The sequence below is a fragment of the Electrona antarctica genome, assembly GCF_951216825.1.
Source record: "Electrona antarctica genome assembly, chromosome: 12".
In the NCBI taxonomy this organism is placed as follows: Eukaryota; Metazoa; Chordata; class Actinopteri; order Myctophiformes; family Myctophidae; genus Electrona; species Electrona antarctica.
Window position 1 is genome coordinate 24334744 of NC_136793.1, and position 16107 is coordinate 24350850.

The 16107-nt window shown below is 42.2% G+C and overlaps 3 protein-coding genes across 4 annotated transcripts; all 3 read right to left on the reverse strand.

Annotated features, from left to right (window-relative positions):
- Nucleotides 1-647: 647 nt before the first annotated feature.
- Nucleotides 648-10946, reverse strand: smyd1b (SET and MYND domain containing 1b). 2 transcript variants are annotated; one of them, XM_079516638.1, is made up of 10 exons: nt 10717-10946; nt 9328-9510; nt 8152-8365; nt 7566-7696; nt 7139-7177; nt 6442-6643; nt 2992-3084; nt 2462-2625; nt 1739-1907; nt 648-946 (listed from the first exon to the last, which is right to left on the reverse strand). In XM_079516638.1, the coding sequence occupies exons 1-10, from the start codon at nt 10836-10838 to the stop codon at nt 773-775; spliced, it is 1491 nt and encodes a 496-aa protein (XP_079372764.1). In that variant the 5' UTR covers nt 10839-10946; the 3' UTR covers nt 648-772. The 2 variants fall into 2 exon arrangements, with proteins under 2 accessions (XP_079372764.1, XP_079372765.1); XM_079516639.1 differs by lacking the exon at nt 7139-7177 and having other exon boundaries at nt 10717-10945.
- A 2173-nt stretch (nt 10947-13119) lies between these two features.
- LOC306934351 (protein CNPPD1-like) lies at nt 13120-14019 on the reverse strand (the record flags this gene model as incomplete). Its single annotated transcript, XM_079516920.1, has 1 exon — nt 13120-14019. The coding sequence occupies one exon, from the start codon at nt 14017-14019 to the stop codon at nt 13120-13122; it is 900 nt and encodes a 299-aa protein (XP_079373046.1).
- Nucleotides 14020-14648: 629 nt separating this feature from the next.
- LOC306934353 (protein LTO1 homolog) lies at nt 14649-15032 on the reverse strand (the record flags this gene model as incomplete). Its single annotated transcript, XM_079516922.1, has 1 exon — nt 14649-15032. The coding sequence occupies one exon, from the start codon at nt 15030-15032 to the stop codon at nt 14649-14651; it is 384 nt and encodes a 127-aa protein (XP_079373048.1).
- Nucleotides 15033-16107: the final 1075 nt, after the last annotated feature.

Genomic DNA, 16107 nt, shown 5'->3' on the forward strand with positions numbered 1-16107 from the left:
ATTCTACTTATAAAGCCCTCTAAATGTGCTGCTATATTCATGGCTGTAAAAGAACTGCACTCAAGGTTGTGTTGGCCCTTTTATTTAATCAAATGTTTACAAAAACAAAACATCCTTATATAACTTATAACTGGTATTCTCCAGGGGGAGCTACTGGGATTTCTTCTAGGCAGTAGAGGGTTTTGATTGATTGAACATTTTTATTAACAGTTTGCAGAATTGCAGTACATTTCAAGCACAAACTCAATACAAAGGCTGTTAACTGTGTGGACGACCCAATTAAGCATTACACTTGTTTACAACAGGGTCCACCATGTTCAATTCATCAAAACATTTAGAGACGTACAAATAGACACTTCTATATAGACAAAGAACAGAACAGGAATTCATCATAATGGAGGTAAAAAGGGAAAAGAAACATACAGTGAGGGGATTCAGATTTTACGGGGGCCAGTTTCGAATTGCAGCCATCCGTAGGTGCCCTTTGAGAGCGGTTTTGAAGGAGTCAAGGGATTCGCATGTCTTAATGACTGTTGGTAGGGTGTTCCACATTTTGGTGGCATAGGAGCGAAATGAATTTAGTCCCTTGTTTGTGCCGAATCTGGGTTGTACATGGTTCGTTGCACTCCCTCTGGTGAGGCTGAGGGGGGGGGGGGGGAAATGCAACACCAGCTAGACTCAACTGGTGACTCATTTACCACGTACGGTGGTAAATGCAGAATCTGCTTAGCCAGTGGCTACACACCCCAAATGGCTGTCTGGGATTGTAATCCTATTGTGGTTTCCCCTTCCTGCGATGAAAGAGGTTCTTAATATTGTCTTCCACAGTAGGTTCGTTCATCATGGACATTGGTCTGTTTGCTAGAGCTTTCTCTCTCATCTGGAAGTACATGTACTCGTTCTGACGGAACATCCTCAACTCCATCTCTGTCTGGAGGCGTATTTGCTATGGAGGGAGAAGAGGCCAGAGATTAATGTCAGTCACCACAGTGGAAAAGATGCCCCATGGTCTCTACTATACAGAAGACTTGATGTATAGTACTACAGTGAAACTTTGCAATGTTGTCTTGTGGCTACTGTCCTGCCACTTCAACTAATGTGAACTTTTGGAAACTGAATGTTTTTCTGCTGCCCTGGTCCCAACAAACCTAACAAGGGGCATTGCTTGCTTAACTCTTATGGTAAACGCATACCCAAATGTGGCCATGTTGTGAGTTTATAGATGGCTGGTAACTTTAAGTAATCTCTCTCTGTATTCATTTGGAGGAAAAGAACCTTTCAGACATGTGTCCAAAATATGGACCCAAGGGTTACTAAATTGTAATATTGGACCAGAACACGGATGTCAAAAGCTCATCAAATCAAATGCTACTTGTAACTATGATCTGGTGTGGGAAATAATGTCTACTGGCTTTGCATACTGCACAGTAATTTATATTTTCTTGCACAGCGTGTCATGTATTCTTGCAGAGTATCTAAAAGATGTATACTGTGAGACAATGAATGGTAAAGTACCTTCAAATATGAATATTTGTCAGGCAGTGCCCCATAGTTTTGCGTTAATGTTTCAGGGGAAAAAAAATCAAGATCTTTTAAAAATAGCTCTACAAGCTCAGTTTGTAGATTGGCTATTTTCAAATGGCCAATATACTGGTGTAAATATAGGGTTAAAGTGGTTAAGCTTTTTGTTGAACATTTTGCTGGCAACCCCCTACCACTTCAGAGGCCTAGTGCTTACCTCCAGGTCCTTTGCGATGGGATGTGTGGGACCATGGCTGACCAACAAAATTTGATAGGCCTTGCAGATCAACCCATGGCCAACTTCTATGCGCCCAGCCTGCCAGTTGGCCACGCCTGCCCGCATGGCAGACATACCCATGGCTGCGTTGTTGGGGGGATACAGTTTCCTGTGAGAAGGGTTAAAATTAAGCCATGTGCACAAATGCTTGCTACCACCAGTATATTACTTTTTATCTTTCTGGCTTCTAGATTACATTTTGTCAAGTGATTAACAATATGCTTTGTGCTGCAGTTCCCTTATCCAGAAGGTGGCAAACGTTTCCTGTTCCATGGCAGATTTGAACTGGAAACTCACATCACCTTCAGATGTTTCCAGTTCAACACTGCTGCTGAGCCAATCGAATAACTATATGAGAAACTGATCGACATGGAACATGACATGTTTATGCCACCTTCTGGAAATGGGAACTACAGTTGTGCTCAAAGACTAAGGCGCGATTCATACTCCTATTTTAGAGCCGAATAAAAGTCGGTTCGGCTCTGTAGAGCCTACAATGTGACGTCATTTGAGGTTCGGGGGGGCGGGTACCGTCCCAAAGTCGGCTCTTCGGTGCTACTGAAAATTTCTGACGAGCCGAAATCATTTCGGCACTACAGTGGTAAAATAGGAGTATGAATCGGCCCTAATGCCCTATCCTATTGTATTCTTTACTGTACTCACATGTATCCTTCCACCATTCTGCGTGAATATTCTGCGGAGTCGTTGTTGAACTGCAGGTAGGCCTGCACTTCACTATACGTGTTCCAAATTCTCAGTAAGTAGATGTGAGTGTTCGCCAAAACCGGCTCTACCTTCTCCATGCATTCACTGCATATCCTCACCACCTGAGAAAGAGATGGTAGAAACAGAGCACAAAGTGGGATAGATCAGCTGATGAGCAAAAAGCAACATGTGTTCCTTGTCTTCAGTTGACCTTGAGGGGGTTCAAGGGTATCCCAAGCTTCAGTAAATTATTGAAAATGAGGAACTGAATGGAACCTAGATGGTTACTCTGAGCGTGTACATATGGCACCAAACTGGTTACATTTATACACGCTCAGTTTCAGTGAAAACTGAAGATGTTACATTGTAGATTGGGATCCGTGAGCTAAAAATCGCACATCAAACTAGGGGCCCTTGAAATTAAAATGGTTGCGAATCACTGATCTAAGGGAATCAATGCATATCTATGAATGTAAGCTCTACAGTACCTGATGGTATTCACCCTCTAAACGAGCCTTTTCCATCTTCTGCATCATCTGATAGCAATAGTCTGTTGCTTCCTTCACTTGTTCTTCGGTTACCTGAATATGGGGAAAGGGAGAGAGTCTGTGATGCAAAATATAATCTTTGAATGAAGGCATGAAAAGATTTGCGACAAGACAAAACCACTTTATATACTTCCTTGTATGGTGTTGAGTACTGACAATAGCAGATCTATAAGCTCAAAATGAATCATCATAGTGACGTGATGTTTGTAGATCGGTTATTTTGAGTTTGGGCTAAGTATTGACAATATCATTTGATTGTTGTTGGTTATCCTTTGACACTGTAAAGCACTTTGTAAACATTGTTTTTGAAAGCGCTTTATAAATAAAGTTTATAATATGCTATACTATGCGAAAAGTATCTTTTCATTATAGGTGACAACACCATTATATTCCCAGTTCACACTGAATTACACCATGAAAATATGGACTATGGAATATCTGAATAATTAGCTTTGTCATTCAAACATGATTTCAAAGGCTTTATCTTGAAGACTTTTTAACTGACTAAAGAACCCAGTGTCCCAACCCAGGCTAATGGCATCTCAATGCTCTTTCACTTATCAGTGTATCCTTTTAATCAGTAGCACTTTAACCCTGGAGTCCTTAGACAAGACATTGCAGGCTACATGAAACAAACCCCTAATAACAAAGAATGTTTCAAGACTTTGAAATTTTACAAAAATAGCAAAGCTAATGCACAACATCTAGGCCTATAGATCTAATTTACAGCTCATAACATGCTGCGATGTGTTATGAACTTGCCTTGTAGATCGGGTATATTTTGATAGCCAAAGTATAACATAGGGCTTAAGTGGTTAATGGTAACTGTTCTTTTCTTACCAAAGACAATTATAAAACATGTAATTTAATGTATCCATGTTTATGCAATTGTGAGAATATGAAAATGGAAAACAAACAGGTGGTTGTTAACAACCCTCCCCCGCTTGAATGAGTTGACCATAAAGCTGTTGACAATCCCTGGTACATACTAATAATAACTCTAGACATAGAAGACATACCCCACTCTCTGTCTCTCTATCTGTCTCACTCACTCAAACACACACACACACACACACACACACACACACACACACGCACGCACGCAACACACGCGCGTGCTCGCACGCACATGCACACACACAATGGACTGGATAATTGTGTTGACAGAACTGTAATGCCTTCTATTTCAAACAGTACGGTCATGATAGGTCATAAGGTAAGACACGTCAAGGCATTATGTAACAGTACAGGCATTATGTAATCATGCACTGATTAGTCTCACTGCAGCCTGCTGATTAGATACATGGCTAACGTCTGGGGTGCATCTCTTTAAAAGTGTTTAAGGACATGAAGTGGCCAACCATAGACTTCTGTTACAGCACAGCCAAGTCAGAGTGATGCCTGGACTTTTCCTCTGGCAAAACCAAGACATGCTGAAGACATATGCGTTATCATTTAGATACTTTACTTATGCTGCAATTATTTATTTTGGGACCATAATGGAATTTAGTCTCATGACTTGGCAGTATCTTGATGATTATTCTATTGTAGGCTACTACGCACCTTGGTGAATTGAATTGTATCATGAATTTATCAAATAAAAATACCATATTTGTTGATACCATATTTATAACTGAAGAGGATTTTATAGCCAAGTTTTATGTCCTGGCCCGAAGGAGAGAGATTACACCTGGGACTTGAACCATGGCTTCCAAAAACAAAACTGAATCCCAGTTGGCAAGAGGAGAATATTGAGATTATGAGCTGCAGACTCATTGTCAACCAGTAGGTGTCCTCCTACTTGACAACAGACTAGTCTAAAGAGGAGAATATTGAGATTATGAGCTGCAGACTCATTGTCAACCAGTAGGTGTCCTCCTACCTGACAACAGACTAGTCTGAGCTGCAGACTCATTGTCAACCAGTAGGTGTCCTCCTACCTGACAACAGACTAGTCTGAGCTGCAGACTCATTGTCAACCAGTAGGTGTCCTCCTACCTGACAACAGACTAGTCTTATGAGCTGCAGACTCATTGTCAACCAGTAGGTGTCCTCCTACCTGACAACAGACTAGTCTAAAGAGGAGAATATTGAGATTATGAGCTGCAGACTCATTGTCAACCAGTAGGTGTCCTCCTACCTGACAACAGACTAGTCTGAGCTGCAGACTCATTGTCAACCAGTAGGTGTCCTCCTACCTGACAACAGACTAGTCTGAGCTGCAGACTCATTGTCAACCAGTAGGTGTCCTCCTACCTGACAACAGACTAGTCTGAGCTGCAGACTCATTGTCAACCAGTAGGTGTCCTCCTACCTGACAACAGACTAGTCTGAGCTGCAGACTCATTGTCAACCAGTAGGTGTCCTCCTACCTGACAACAGACTAGCTGCAGACTCATTGTCAACCAGTAGGTGTCCTCCTACCTGACAACAGACTAGCTGCAGACTCATTGTCAACCAGTAGGTGTCCTCCTACCTGACAACAGACTAGCTGCAGACTCATTGTCAACCAGTAGGTGTCGTCCTACCTGACAACAGACTAGTCTAAAGTTCTGATATGAGCTGCAGACTCATTGTCAACCAGTAGGTGTCCTCCTACCTGACAACAGACTAGTCTAAAGTTCTGATATGAGCTGCAGACTCATTGTCAACCAGTAGGTGTCCTCCTACCTGACAACAGACTAGTCTAAACTGCAGACTCATTGTCAACCAGTAGGTGTCCTCCTACCTGACAACAGACTAGTCTAAAGTTCTGAATGGAAGAGCAGGAAAGACTACCCCCAACCACTGATGAAACAAGTACTCACACACACAAGTACAAGTCCGGAATTCAAAAGAGGAAAAGTACAAAAGCATAGGTATCACAAAATACAAAAGTAAAAGTAGAAAATACTCATTATGCATAAGGTGCTGAAATGTATATTTAAATAAAGAAAAGCGACACGTTGTGAGCTTGTAAATCTGCTATTTTCAAATTGCCAATGGTCTGAAGTGGTTTGTAATCAAATCTAGTACAAAGTAACTAGTTTTCGAATAATTATAGTGGAGTAAAAGTACAATATTTGCCTTTGAGATATAGAAGAGTAGAAGTAAAATTATAGTTAAAATTGGAAATATTCCAGTAAAGTAAAAAATACCTCAAAATTGTACGTATTACAGTACTTGAGTAAATGTACTTAGCTGCTTTCCACCACTGCCTATAGAACCATATTGCAGATGTACTAGTTATATTGTATTAAAACAAGATTGGTTAGACTTAGAATAAAATTATATTCATTCAAATAATTCCTGGATTCAAGTTTTAAATAGTTTATGTACAAAACCCCCTACCCACCCACCCCACCGTTGCCTTCTGGGTTTTTTTTAATCACCAATAGTTTTAGCACAAACCTTTTCTTCTCCTTCCGCTGGTTCCTTTCCTGCAAGCTTTACATCATCTTTTAAGTGGTCCTTGCATGCCTGACACGTGCAGTCAAAGAAGTACTGCGCCTTCAGTTGCCTTTGACGGTCCTCTGTCAAGTTCAGGAAGTCCACATAGGAGACCGTCAGCTCCTCTCCCTCTGGGATCTTACCCAGGGCCCGCAGCTCAATCCTGGGGAAGGGGTCAAAATGGCTTCAAAATTTAGAAATTGCCTTGTTTAGTTTTCATGATTCGACATATCTTTTCTTCTTGGTACAACGAAGTATAAAAGGCTTCACACTCAACATTCTTTGTAGCATCAGCAGAGAGAGACACAGACAAACAAGACAGTCACGAAAGACCAAACATGAAAAGAAAGTTGATAGATAGAGTGGAAGAGAGCCATGAAAAATAAGCAGGGACAGCTAATGCTACAAAAGGCCATCTAGATTATTATCCCTCTGCGTGATGCTAAATTAGATAGGGCAAAGGTTAGAGCATTCAAATTGCAAGCTAGTGATGCATTCATAGAGCATCAGGGCATCTAGTCAAACCTACCACTATTTTATTTTTACACAAGTGATGGAAAGGAAAGGTGTTATTATGTAGTTAGATGTTTTATGTGAGGGATTGTGATCCAAATGGGAATGTTTTGATGGATTATTAATTATGCATTAATTAACGCACCTCCGTTGAGAGTGAAACATAGTATTCAGAGCTGATTGACTGAAAGACAAAGTAGCACACAACAAATTCACATACACTATACTGAATATGTATACAAGCTGCATACCAAGCACACACACACACACACACACACACACACACACACACACACACACACACACACACACACACACACACAGAAAAAATACTACATAATAATATCATAATATTATAATATTATATATTTTTATAATTGTTAAATTAATTGATTTTCATCTATAAACAATTTTAACATCCAAAACGTACTGGCTGACTTTGAACCAAAAAGCTGTCACTTAAATATAAATGAAGCTATTAGCTGCAGCAGAAAATCTTGATTATAGAACAGATAATGGTTATTGCCGAATAGTTATCAGCCTCAACAGAAGTCAAAGGTGTTTGTACATACTTGCCGTGGTTGAGGATGACAGTGCAGTTGGGCCAGCAGTCGTGGTTGACGAGACACAGGTTAGGGAACAGACCCACACCTACTGCATTAAGACCCCGCTGGTCACTCACACCGAAGCCATTACAGTTGACCTGAGGGACAAAGCAGAGGAATTATAGATAACTGCACAGTAAACTCAGAGAGTGTGAAGATGTAATCAATTGGACCTGTAACGCCGTAAGTTCCATTTGGTTACATCTTACACGCTGTACTTGAGTACACTCTCAGACTGAGATGCAAATGGATAAATTAAGACTGAGGATTTTGCTGTGCCCTGATATAAAATAGGGATGCCAGGTTTAAAGTAATTTATGATCATTTCATCCAACTGCTTTATACAGATGAATGCATGCATTCAAAATAATAAGTAATCAGGTGATTATTAATTGTGACAGTCCTATAGGTGTGACACAAAGATAACTGATAGATAGATAGATAGATAGATAGATAGATAGATAGATAGATAGATAGATAGATAGATAGATAGATAGATAGATAGATAGATAGATAGATAGATAGATAGATAGATAGATAGTGAACAACGAACCACTCCTAGGAGGTGTGAGACTTCATTGGTATTGTGCTGCTTGGAGTTGCGCGGCCAGTAGTCCAGGAAGTTGTGGATGTCTACCCTGAGCTCCTTATGGTCGTCCTCAGGCATGTCGACCACATGGTCCTCCAAGTCATCCACTGTTGTCATCTGTGTGTCAGACACCACGCTGCCTTCCTTGTCCATACGCCAGAAGATGCGAGCCACCAGGCTGGGCACAATTAAAGGAAGAAAAATAAATTAAAAGATGCATCACCTCATAGGCCTGCAGCACTTCATGCAGGGGCTCATGATTAATGATAGGTGTAACATTATAGGGCAACGTAGCTACTCTCTCACACATTGATTTCAGAAACGTCTGTTATTTTTGAGGGGCGCTAGCCCCTCCTATATAATACAGCTTTTGTCCCCTCACACCTCATATTTGCCATTGACAATGAAAGGAGAAATTAGGTCATATGTCCGTCAAATATGACGTAAATTTGTGGCAAGACAAACATTAAATGCCATCGACAATGAAGGGAAAATTTTACGTCATATGTAGATCAGCAAATCGGCTAACCAATCACATAAATTCAGTTGTTCATGAGATGATGTATGATGATGTATAATGATAAGAGCGCCCCTCACTTCACACGGGTGTGATTTTAAGCTGATCAGGAATGATGACTTATTAAGCACTGTTGAGTCAGATCGGCAGTGGTGTAAAGTAACCAAGTACAATACTCTATACAATTTTGAGGTACTTTTACTTTACTGGAGTATTTCCAATTGTGTTTATTTTATACTTCTACTCTAGCCTGGGTTCTAACCTGGTTTGCTGCGTTCCGCGGATCTGAAATGTCACTTCACTTTGCAAAGTGACATTTCACATCCGTGGAACGCAGAAAATCAGGCTGGAACCCAGGCTACTTCTACTCTACATTTCAGAGACAAACATTGTACTTTTACTCCAAAATAATGATTTGAAAACATGAATTACTAGTTACTTTGTAGATTTGATTTACATACAGTAGGCTAACCACTTCAGCCCTATTTAAACTTTGGCTATTTGAAAAGATTCAAAAATACATTTCGATAACTTCGGCATAATGTATCCATAAGGTGATAATGCATGAATCCATGCAACTGAGTCCTCCCACAGTCACTGTTTGCTCAGGCCCTGCTGCTTACCGGATGCTGTCATTGGGCACCTTGTCCTTGCCGTACGTCTTAATTGCGCCACATTCGTTCTTGTGTTCGTCCCAGGCGGCACGCTGGCAGGTACGGTCACAGTAATGGGCAAATTTACACTGACCACATCGCTGGAGCTTCGGCTGACTGCGGAAACAGCTGTGGCAGATGCGGCTTGCTACGCTATAGAGGGAGGGAGGAAAGAAAGAAGCAATAAGAATAGGCATATTTTAAAATGTGAAGCAAACGGTTGAGAGATGGAAGGATTAGAGGGGTAGCTAAAGTAAGTAAAGACATGATGCTCATGGCCCCATTTTGTATTCTATAAATAAACACACAGGCAGAGCCAATTCAACTCTTATCAAGGTGCGAATGACATATGACCAACTTGTGACACCTCTATCCTCCCATCCCCCAAGGACAAAATGCATTCTCCTTTCAAAACACTGATCAATCTGCAATCTGCAATTGATGTTCTGTGCCCTTGCCAAACAAGGTGTACTTTAACTTCATACAATTATTATAATACAAAAAAAACTATGTAGTTATTCCAAATAGAGGGGAAAAACAGTAAACAGTAAAAAAGGGTTTCTGCACAGATTTAATTAGAAAAAAAGACTTCATCAACCTTAACCGACAATGGCAGCAAAGACAGCTGGAATACCATTTTTCTAAATAAAGTGTGTGTCAGGATAGTGAGTGTGTGGCAATTCGCATAATGTACAATCAAGACACGTAGACATGAATGTGTTATGCATTTGATTATGTATTTGATGTATTACCATGTTTTTGTTCTTGCTTACTGTAACGACTTACACTCTGGATGAAGAGAGATGCGTCTGCTAAATGCCTAAATTGTAAATTGTAATTTAAACCAAAACACCTTTTTATAACAGGGAATAATTTGAAACAGGGTCCATAACCTAATGAAAGTGAATGGCTGCATGTCTGTGGCAAGCTTGAAACCCTCTGGACACACAAATGTCCAGCTATGAAAATGTTTAGGTAATGAATGAACTGCAGGAACAAATTGTGTGTGTGTGTGTGTGTGTGTGTGTGTGTGTGTGTGTGTGTGTGTGTGTGTGTGTGTGTGTGTGTGTGTGTGTGTGTGTGTGTGTGTGTGTGTGTGTGTGTGTGTGTGTGTGTGTGTGTGTGTTGTGTGTGTGTGTGTGTGTGTGTGCGTGCCTACTATAGAAACCAATCCTTTAAATGAGATTGAATCACAGTTTGAAAATAGTTTTATAAAATTATTAACTGCACTACCCTTGTTAAGCATATATTTTATGGAAAGAAGTGAGCAAACACACAACCACAACTCAGCTACCATTGTTAAACCTGAACACATGACTGAAGACGAGCAAACACGTGCACACAAGCCATTTACTGTACCTGTCGAATACCACAGCGGCAAAGCTGGGCTCTGCGAAGATAACATCTCCAGCCCAAAACTCCTTGGTGGCCTTCAGACCTCTCCCTTTTCCAGGTGAGTCAAATACCTCCACGTTCTCCATGATAGCTGTGCTGCTGGTTCCAGAGAGATGTTTGTCAGGCCAACAGATGAGAGCAGAAGAGCGTCAGAGGCAGGGTTGAGAGGCTACTACAGGGTTGAGAGGCTACTACTGTTCAGGGGTTGGTTAAAGTTGGGGTCCTCCTACAATCTGTGTCCTCTTATCCTCCAGCATGACAACTGCACATTCCAAACCAAAGGCCTTAAAATAGCCCATCACCCCGTGAAGGGTGCCAAGTGACAGAAAGGGGGTGAGGTGACATTTGCATTGAGAATGAGAAACAAATGGTCTTGAATAGAGGGGTCATATTGTCTTTCGCCTCTATTCAACTGCCAATCGAAGGACCCCTCTGTGATTCAACAACTATTTCATACATCTTAGAGAATATAAAATTAACAAACAGGACTTCCTCACCCCTATCGTGAGTTGGTAGGTGCGAGGTCCTGTGGGGTATTTTTGTCCCTCAGCTGTCACAGGGGCCATGGTGACGTTAGACAGCTGCTGATAGCTTGACAGAGACAGGGCCACCCCCATCTGTCACTCCATTCACTTCTGGCAAGTTCCATTACTTACAGTACGATATCTCTCTCACTTTCTGACCCCCCCCCCCCCCCTCTCTCTCTCGTTCTTTCTGTCTAAATTTAATTCTAATTGGGGTGTGACTACTATCTACTATCAAAATATAAGCAATGGCAGAAGAGACCAGTGATTGCGTACAACACAGTCATACCTGGGGCATAGTCCAGGACTCTGAGATCTGGTGCTCTTTGGCCGATACCTGGAATATCATATCTCTGGCTGCCTTACCAGTGAGTGCAGCACACAGGATGGACCGGACACCTGGACACACAGTGAGCTGATGTTCTCTATGTATGGTCCACCGCAAGCCCTGTCTTGACGGCAAGGTTCTTAAAAGATTCCTGTGGCCAAACCCAGGGGGAAGCTGACATTGAAAGACAGCTGGCCTACAATTCCACCTTCCTGGGGGTCTGCAAAACTCTGGGAGATGTCACCCAAACAAGCTGGGGGATGAGGAATAGTGCTTGAGGCATGGATTCAACTCCTCAAGGACAAGAGCTTCATATTGTCATATTTGATCCATTGTGTGTCTCCAGCTGATTTTACAGCTATCCACAGCTTCTTTGGTGACCCTGGCTGTCTCTTTGAACCTCTCTTTCATGCTCAGATCAGCAGCTATGCAGTCAGTGTAACATCAGGCCCTCAGTCTCAATGGTGCATGTCCTCCAGTTCCCCCTTCACGTGCTGGAGCAGACCCAGAGCAAGACACCAATAGTAGAAGTGAGCTGTGTACAAGCAAAGAAGCCATGCACTGGTAGAACAGACAACAGCAGGTGGGAGTTAGAGTGTCCCGATATCCAAGTGATTATAGGGCTCATGCCACATGCCACTACCCTACTGTCTCTGTTTCCTGTCTCTAGTGACAATACCCATCAAATAAAGGCTAGCTGGGAAAAGCATAAAATGTACTAAAATGAGAATGGTCAGAGTTAAGGGATTGTGTTATTGTTTAGGATTTCTTTCTTTCTTTCTTTCTTTCTTTCTTTCTTTCTTTCTTTCTTTCTTTCTTTCTTTCTTTCTTTCTTTTTCTTTCTTTCTTTTTCTTTCTTTATTTCTTTCTTTCTTTCTTTCTTACTGTATGCACATGAGATTAGACATCGACTTGATAGTATGTTAAATGGCTTGATATCAAATCATTTCTAGGTTAGTCGAAATAAACCACATTGTGATTTTTATCACAATAATTTAATTCAGAAGTCATTTTAGGACTAAACAGCATCTGGTTGTGCTTTAAGGTTTTATGAGGACAAGCCACTGAGAGCTGGATGTAGCTGTAAAACACATTAGTTCACGATATCATACCAATTATATAACAATTTATAACCTTTTCTTAATAAAAACCTATTTGAGAAAATAAATGCATTAGTTCTGTCCTTTGTTTAACTTGAAGGGTGGAAAAAGAACCATAAAGGAGTACATGCAGTACAGTGAACCATAAAGAACCATAAAGGAGTACATGCAGTACAGTGAACCATAAAGAACCATAAAGGAGTACATGCAGTACAGTGAACCATAAAGAACCATAAAGGAGTACATGCAGTTGAGTACAGTGAACCATAAAGAACCATAAAGGAGTACATGCAGTACAGTGTGCCTACATCAAGGGTTCTCAACCTGTGGGTAGTTCAAATAGGCACAAAAAGGCACACATGGGCAAGTTAACATCTCAAGACAAAATAGCCGATCTATCAAGCTTGTAGATCTGCTATTTTGAAGGATAGTTGCTGATGGTGTTGTTTGTTCCAGGGGACACCAGATTGGTTGTGACTCTCATTGACCAGGACACAGCAGGGAAGGTGGTGGGCAGGAGGGTGTAAGACAACTGGTCGGTCTGGAGGTGCATTGGGCTGACATCAACTGTAGCTGTGCCCAGTGACTGGCTGGACCTAGGAAGAAGGCTCAGCTGGTGCAGCACAACGCTGGAAGCGATGAGACCTGCCACACTTGTCAGATAGATCAGGCCTAGCATGCAAGACACCTTGGTGAAATGCTGGTAGATGGATGTGAGGGCGTGCCGCCACGCTGGTTGTTCTAGCAGCACGCAGAGGTCGGTGTATGTGAACCAACCACGTCTCATACCTTGCCTCTCCGCAATGCTGCTTTCTAATTGACTCAAAACGTTGAAGAAGTCCCTGGGCTCAGTGTATAGGTCCCACTCAATGGCTTTGAGAAAACCCATCTCCAGGTCGTTGACAGTTTGCACATCCAGTTTCCCAGCTGCTCCCCACTCGTCGTTGAAAACCTCCTCGTCCACTCCTTCGTCATACAGGTATTTGCTGGCAACCATCATGGAGATCAAGAAGAGGTTAGAGGAGGAGATGTGTTGCAGGTATTCAGGGTTTCTGTGTCGGAGTCTCTCTATGTACACTTGGGCTAGCATCATGGCACACGGGGAGATGGATGCCTCACTGGCGACATGGGCCGCATACGTCTTCTGGAGCCTTCCTATCGGGCTAGGGGCAGATTTCTGGAGGAACTCCACTGTAATATCTGTAACGGGAGAAGAGAGGGTGTCTAGGGAAACATGGTCCAAACCATAATGGAGTCGCTTCCTCACTCGATCAGAAAACCTCTGATGACCAGGAAGAAATGCATCAAAACCCATATCGCCGGCAGAACAGAGCACCGATACGTAGCTTGAGGTTAGGACATGCATTACTTTGGCTGGGGCCTATTCCATTTGTGACATGCGTGACATCACGTGACATCATCAGCCATACCCTTTATGGAGTCACATTCTCCATGGCGCTCCAACAGTCCATAGAATATCGATCTATAAACTACACCAGCTATGCTTCACAACCATAACCACACTCTTCCAGAGGGCAGGCATAACAAAGCAGGAAATGGGAATACGTTTAAACAATACATCATAGATACATCATATACGACTCCCGTCATGTCACAGCAGGGTAACCACATGAAGTCTGAGAAAACACCACACCATTCCATTTCCCATGTGGAGAGATCTGCATGATCCAATTTGTATTATTGAAATTGAATTGAATAAATTGAAATATTATTTCAATTTCTTTTAAGCATTTATGTTGACATTTTCACAGTGTTTCCTTTTTTACATGATGCCACCACCATTGCAACCATTTGTCCGACAGACAGCAAAGCTGTCCCCATAGGAAGCAGCACATCAGCTTGTTTTCCTCTCAGCTCCGTGGGATGCATCTGCATTCGAAGGTCAGCTCTGTCTCCTTCCACCCTCACCGTGGAGGTCTGGCTTCAGAAAGAACTGTTGTCATAAGCTACTTTGATGGAGTCTTTGAAGTCTGAGGGCACATTCAGCATGGAGCACACCTGTCTGAACTTGGCACGAACCCTCCCCACATTCTCTAGCAGGTCTTCCGCCTGAGGGTCATCATAAGGACACTTCTCCATCAACCCCATAAGAGTCTCCAGAGACTTTACTCGCTTCCTTGATTTGGTGTCCGTGTTGTTCTGAAGGAGGCATTTCCAGGTGATAGCGAAGCCGTAATAGAAAGAAATCTCTGCAGATACTCTAGCTCCATATCTGATCCCATGTTGCCGGCCCTCAAGTGTCCCTAGAGGAATCCCCTTCTCAAACCCCTCATGATATCCCTCCATATAACACCTGTTATCTGCCATGATGATGCTGTCAAATAGATCTTCATGTCCAGACCCAACATCCATCTGCATGTAATGAACAAACTACACTGAAATTGCTGTTGAAAGCAGTTTCACTTATATCCAGTGACTTCATTGCTGATGTCACTGGACCAAACCAAGTGGAGGACATTTCATTTGGGGATATTTGTGCTGTTATTGTGTTAAGAAAGGTTCATACGTCTATTCTACCAATCAATCTATCAATCAATATCAATATATAATTCATGGAATCTGTATGTGTGTTTCATGGGCATAACTTGAAAAGTGTATGCCAGGTATGTCCCATATGACCCTGAGGTGTGTGATGCCGAACGTATTGTAAAACCAGAGGGGTTTCCAACAGGCATTGTTCCTGATGGAGATCGGCCCAGTGTACTGTACATAATACTTAATACACATCATCTGCGTGTGGCCCTCTTGCCTATGTATGGCCACCCCAACTCCTTCAGTATATTTGTTACGTTCCACTGTGTTTCTTTCTTGGGTTTTCCTTTGTGTTCCTGTCTATCTCTCCTCCTTCCCTCTGTCACTCTCTACAGGTCTGAGGTCCACAATCATCTGTACAGCCACCAATCACTCCATCAATTGAATTTGATTGCCTAATTCCGCCTTCACCAATCATGCTCACCTGCGGTTCAGTTCATGTTCTCTATCACCTACACCAGTTTGTTTTCCTCGAATATAGCCTACACCTGCCCTGTCCAATACAATGCAGCCATAAATCAATGGGACATAATCAAATGTTGTCGGCTCTTCAGTATATAAATATTCGAATGGCAGCCAAGTCTATGGACTTGTAATGTTTGTTTAGGCCCTGGGCAATCTTAAACAAATACTGACGATGTGACGTGAGACGTTATCTAACTATAAATGCACCAAGTCTCTGTACGTCTGTACATCTGTACATCTGTACATCTGTACGTCTGTAATCCACGTAACTAGAGAACCGTTCGCCCCACCGACTTCAAATTCGACACACACGTTCCGCACCCCCACAGGGAGTGCAGTGCCCGGTGTCGAGTCGGTCGGATCCACGGTTGTCCAGAACCGCCAC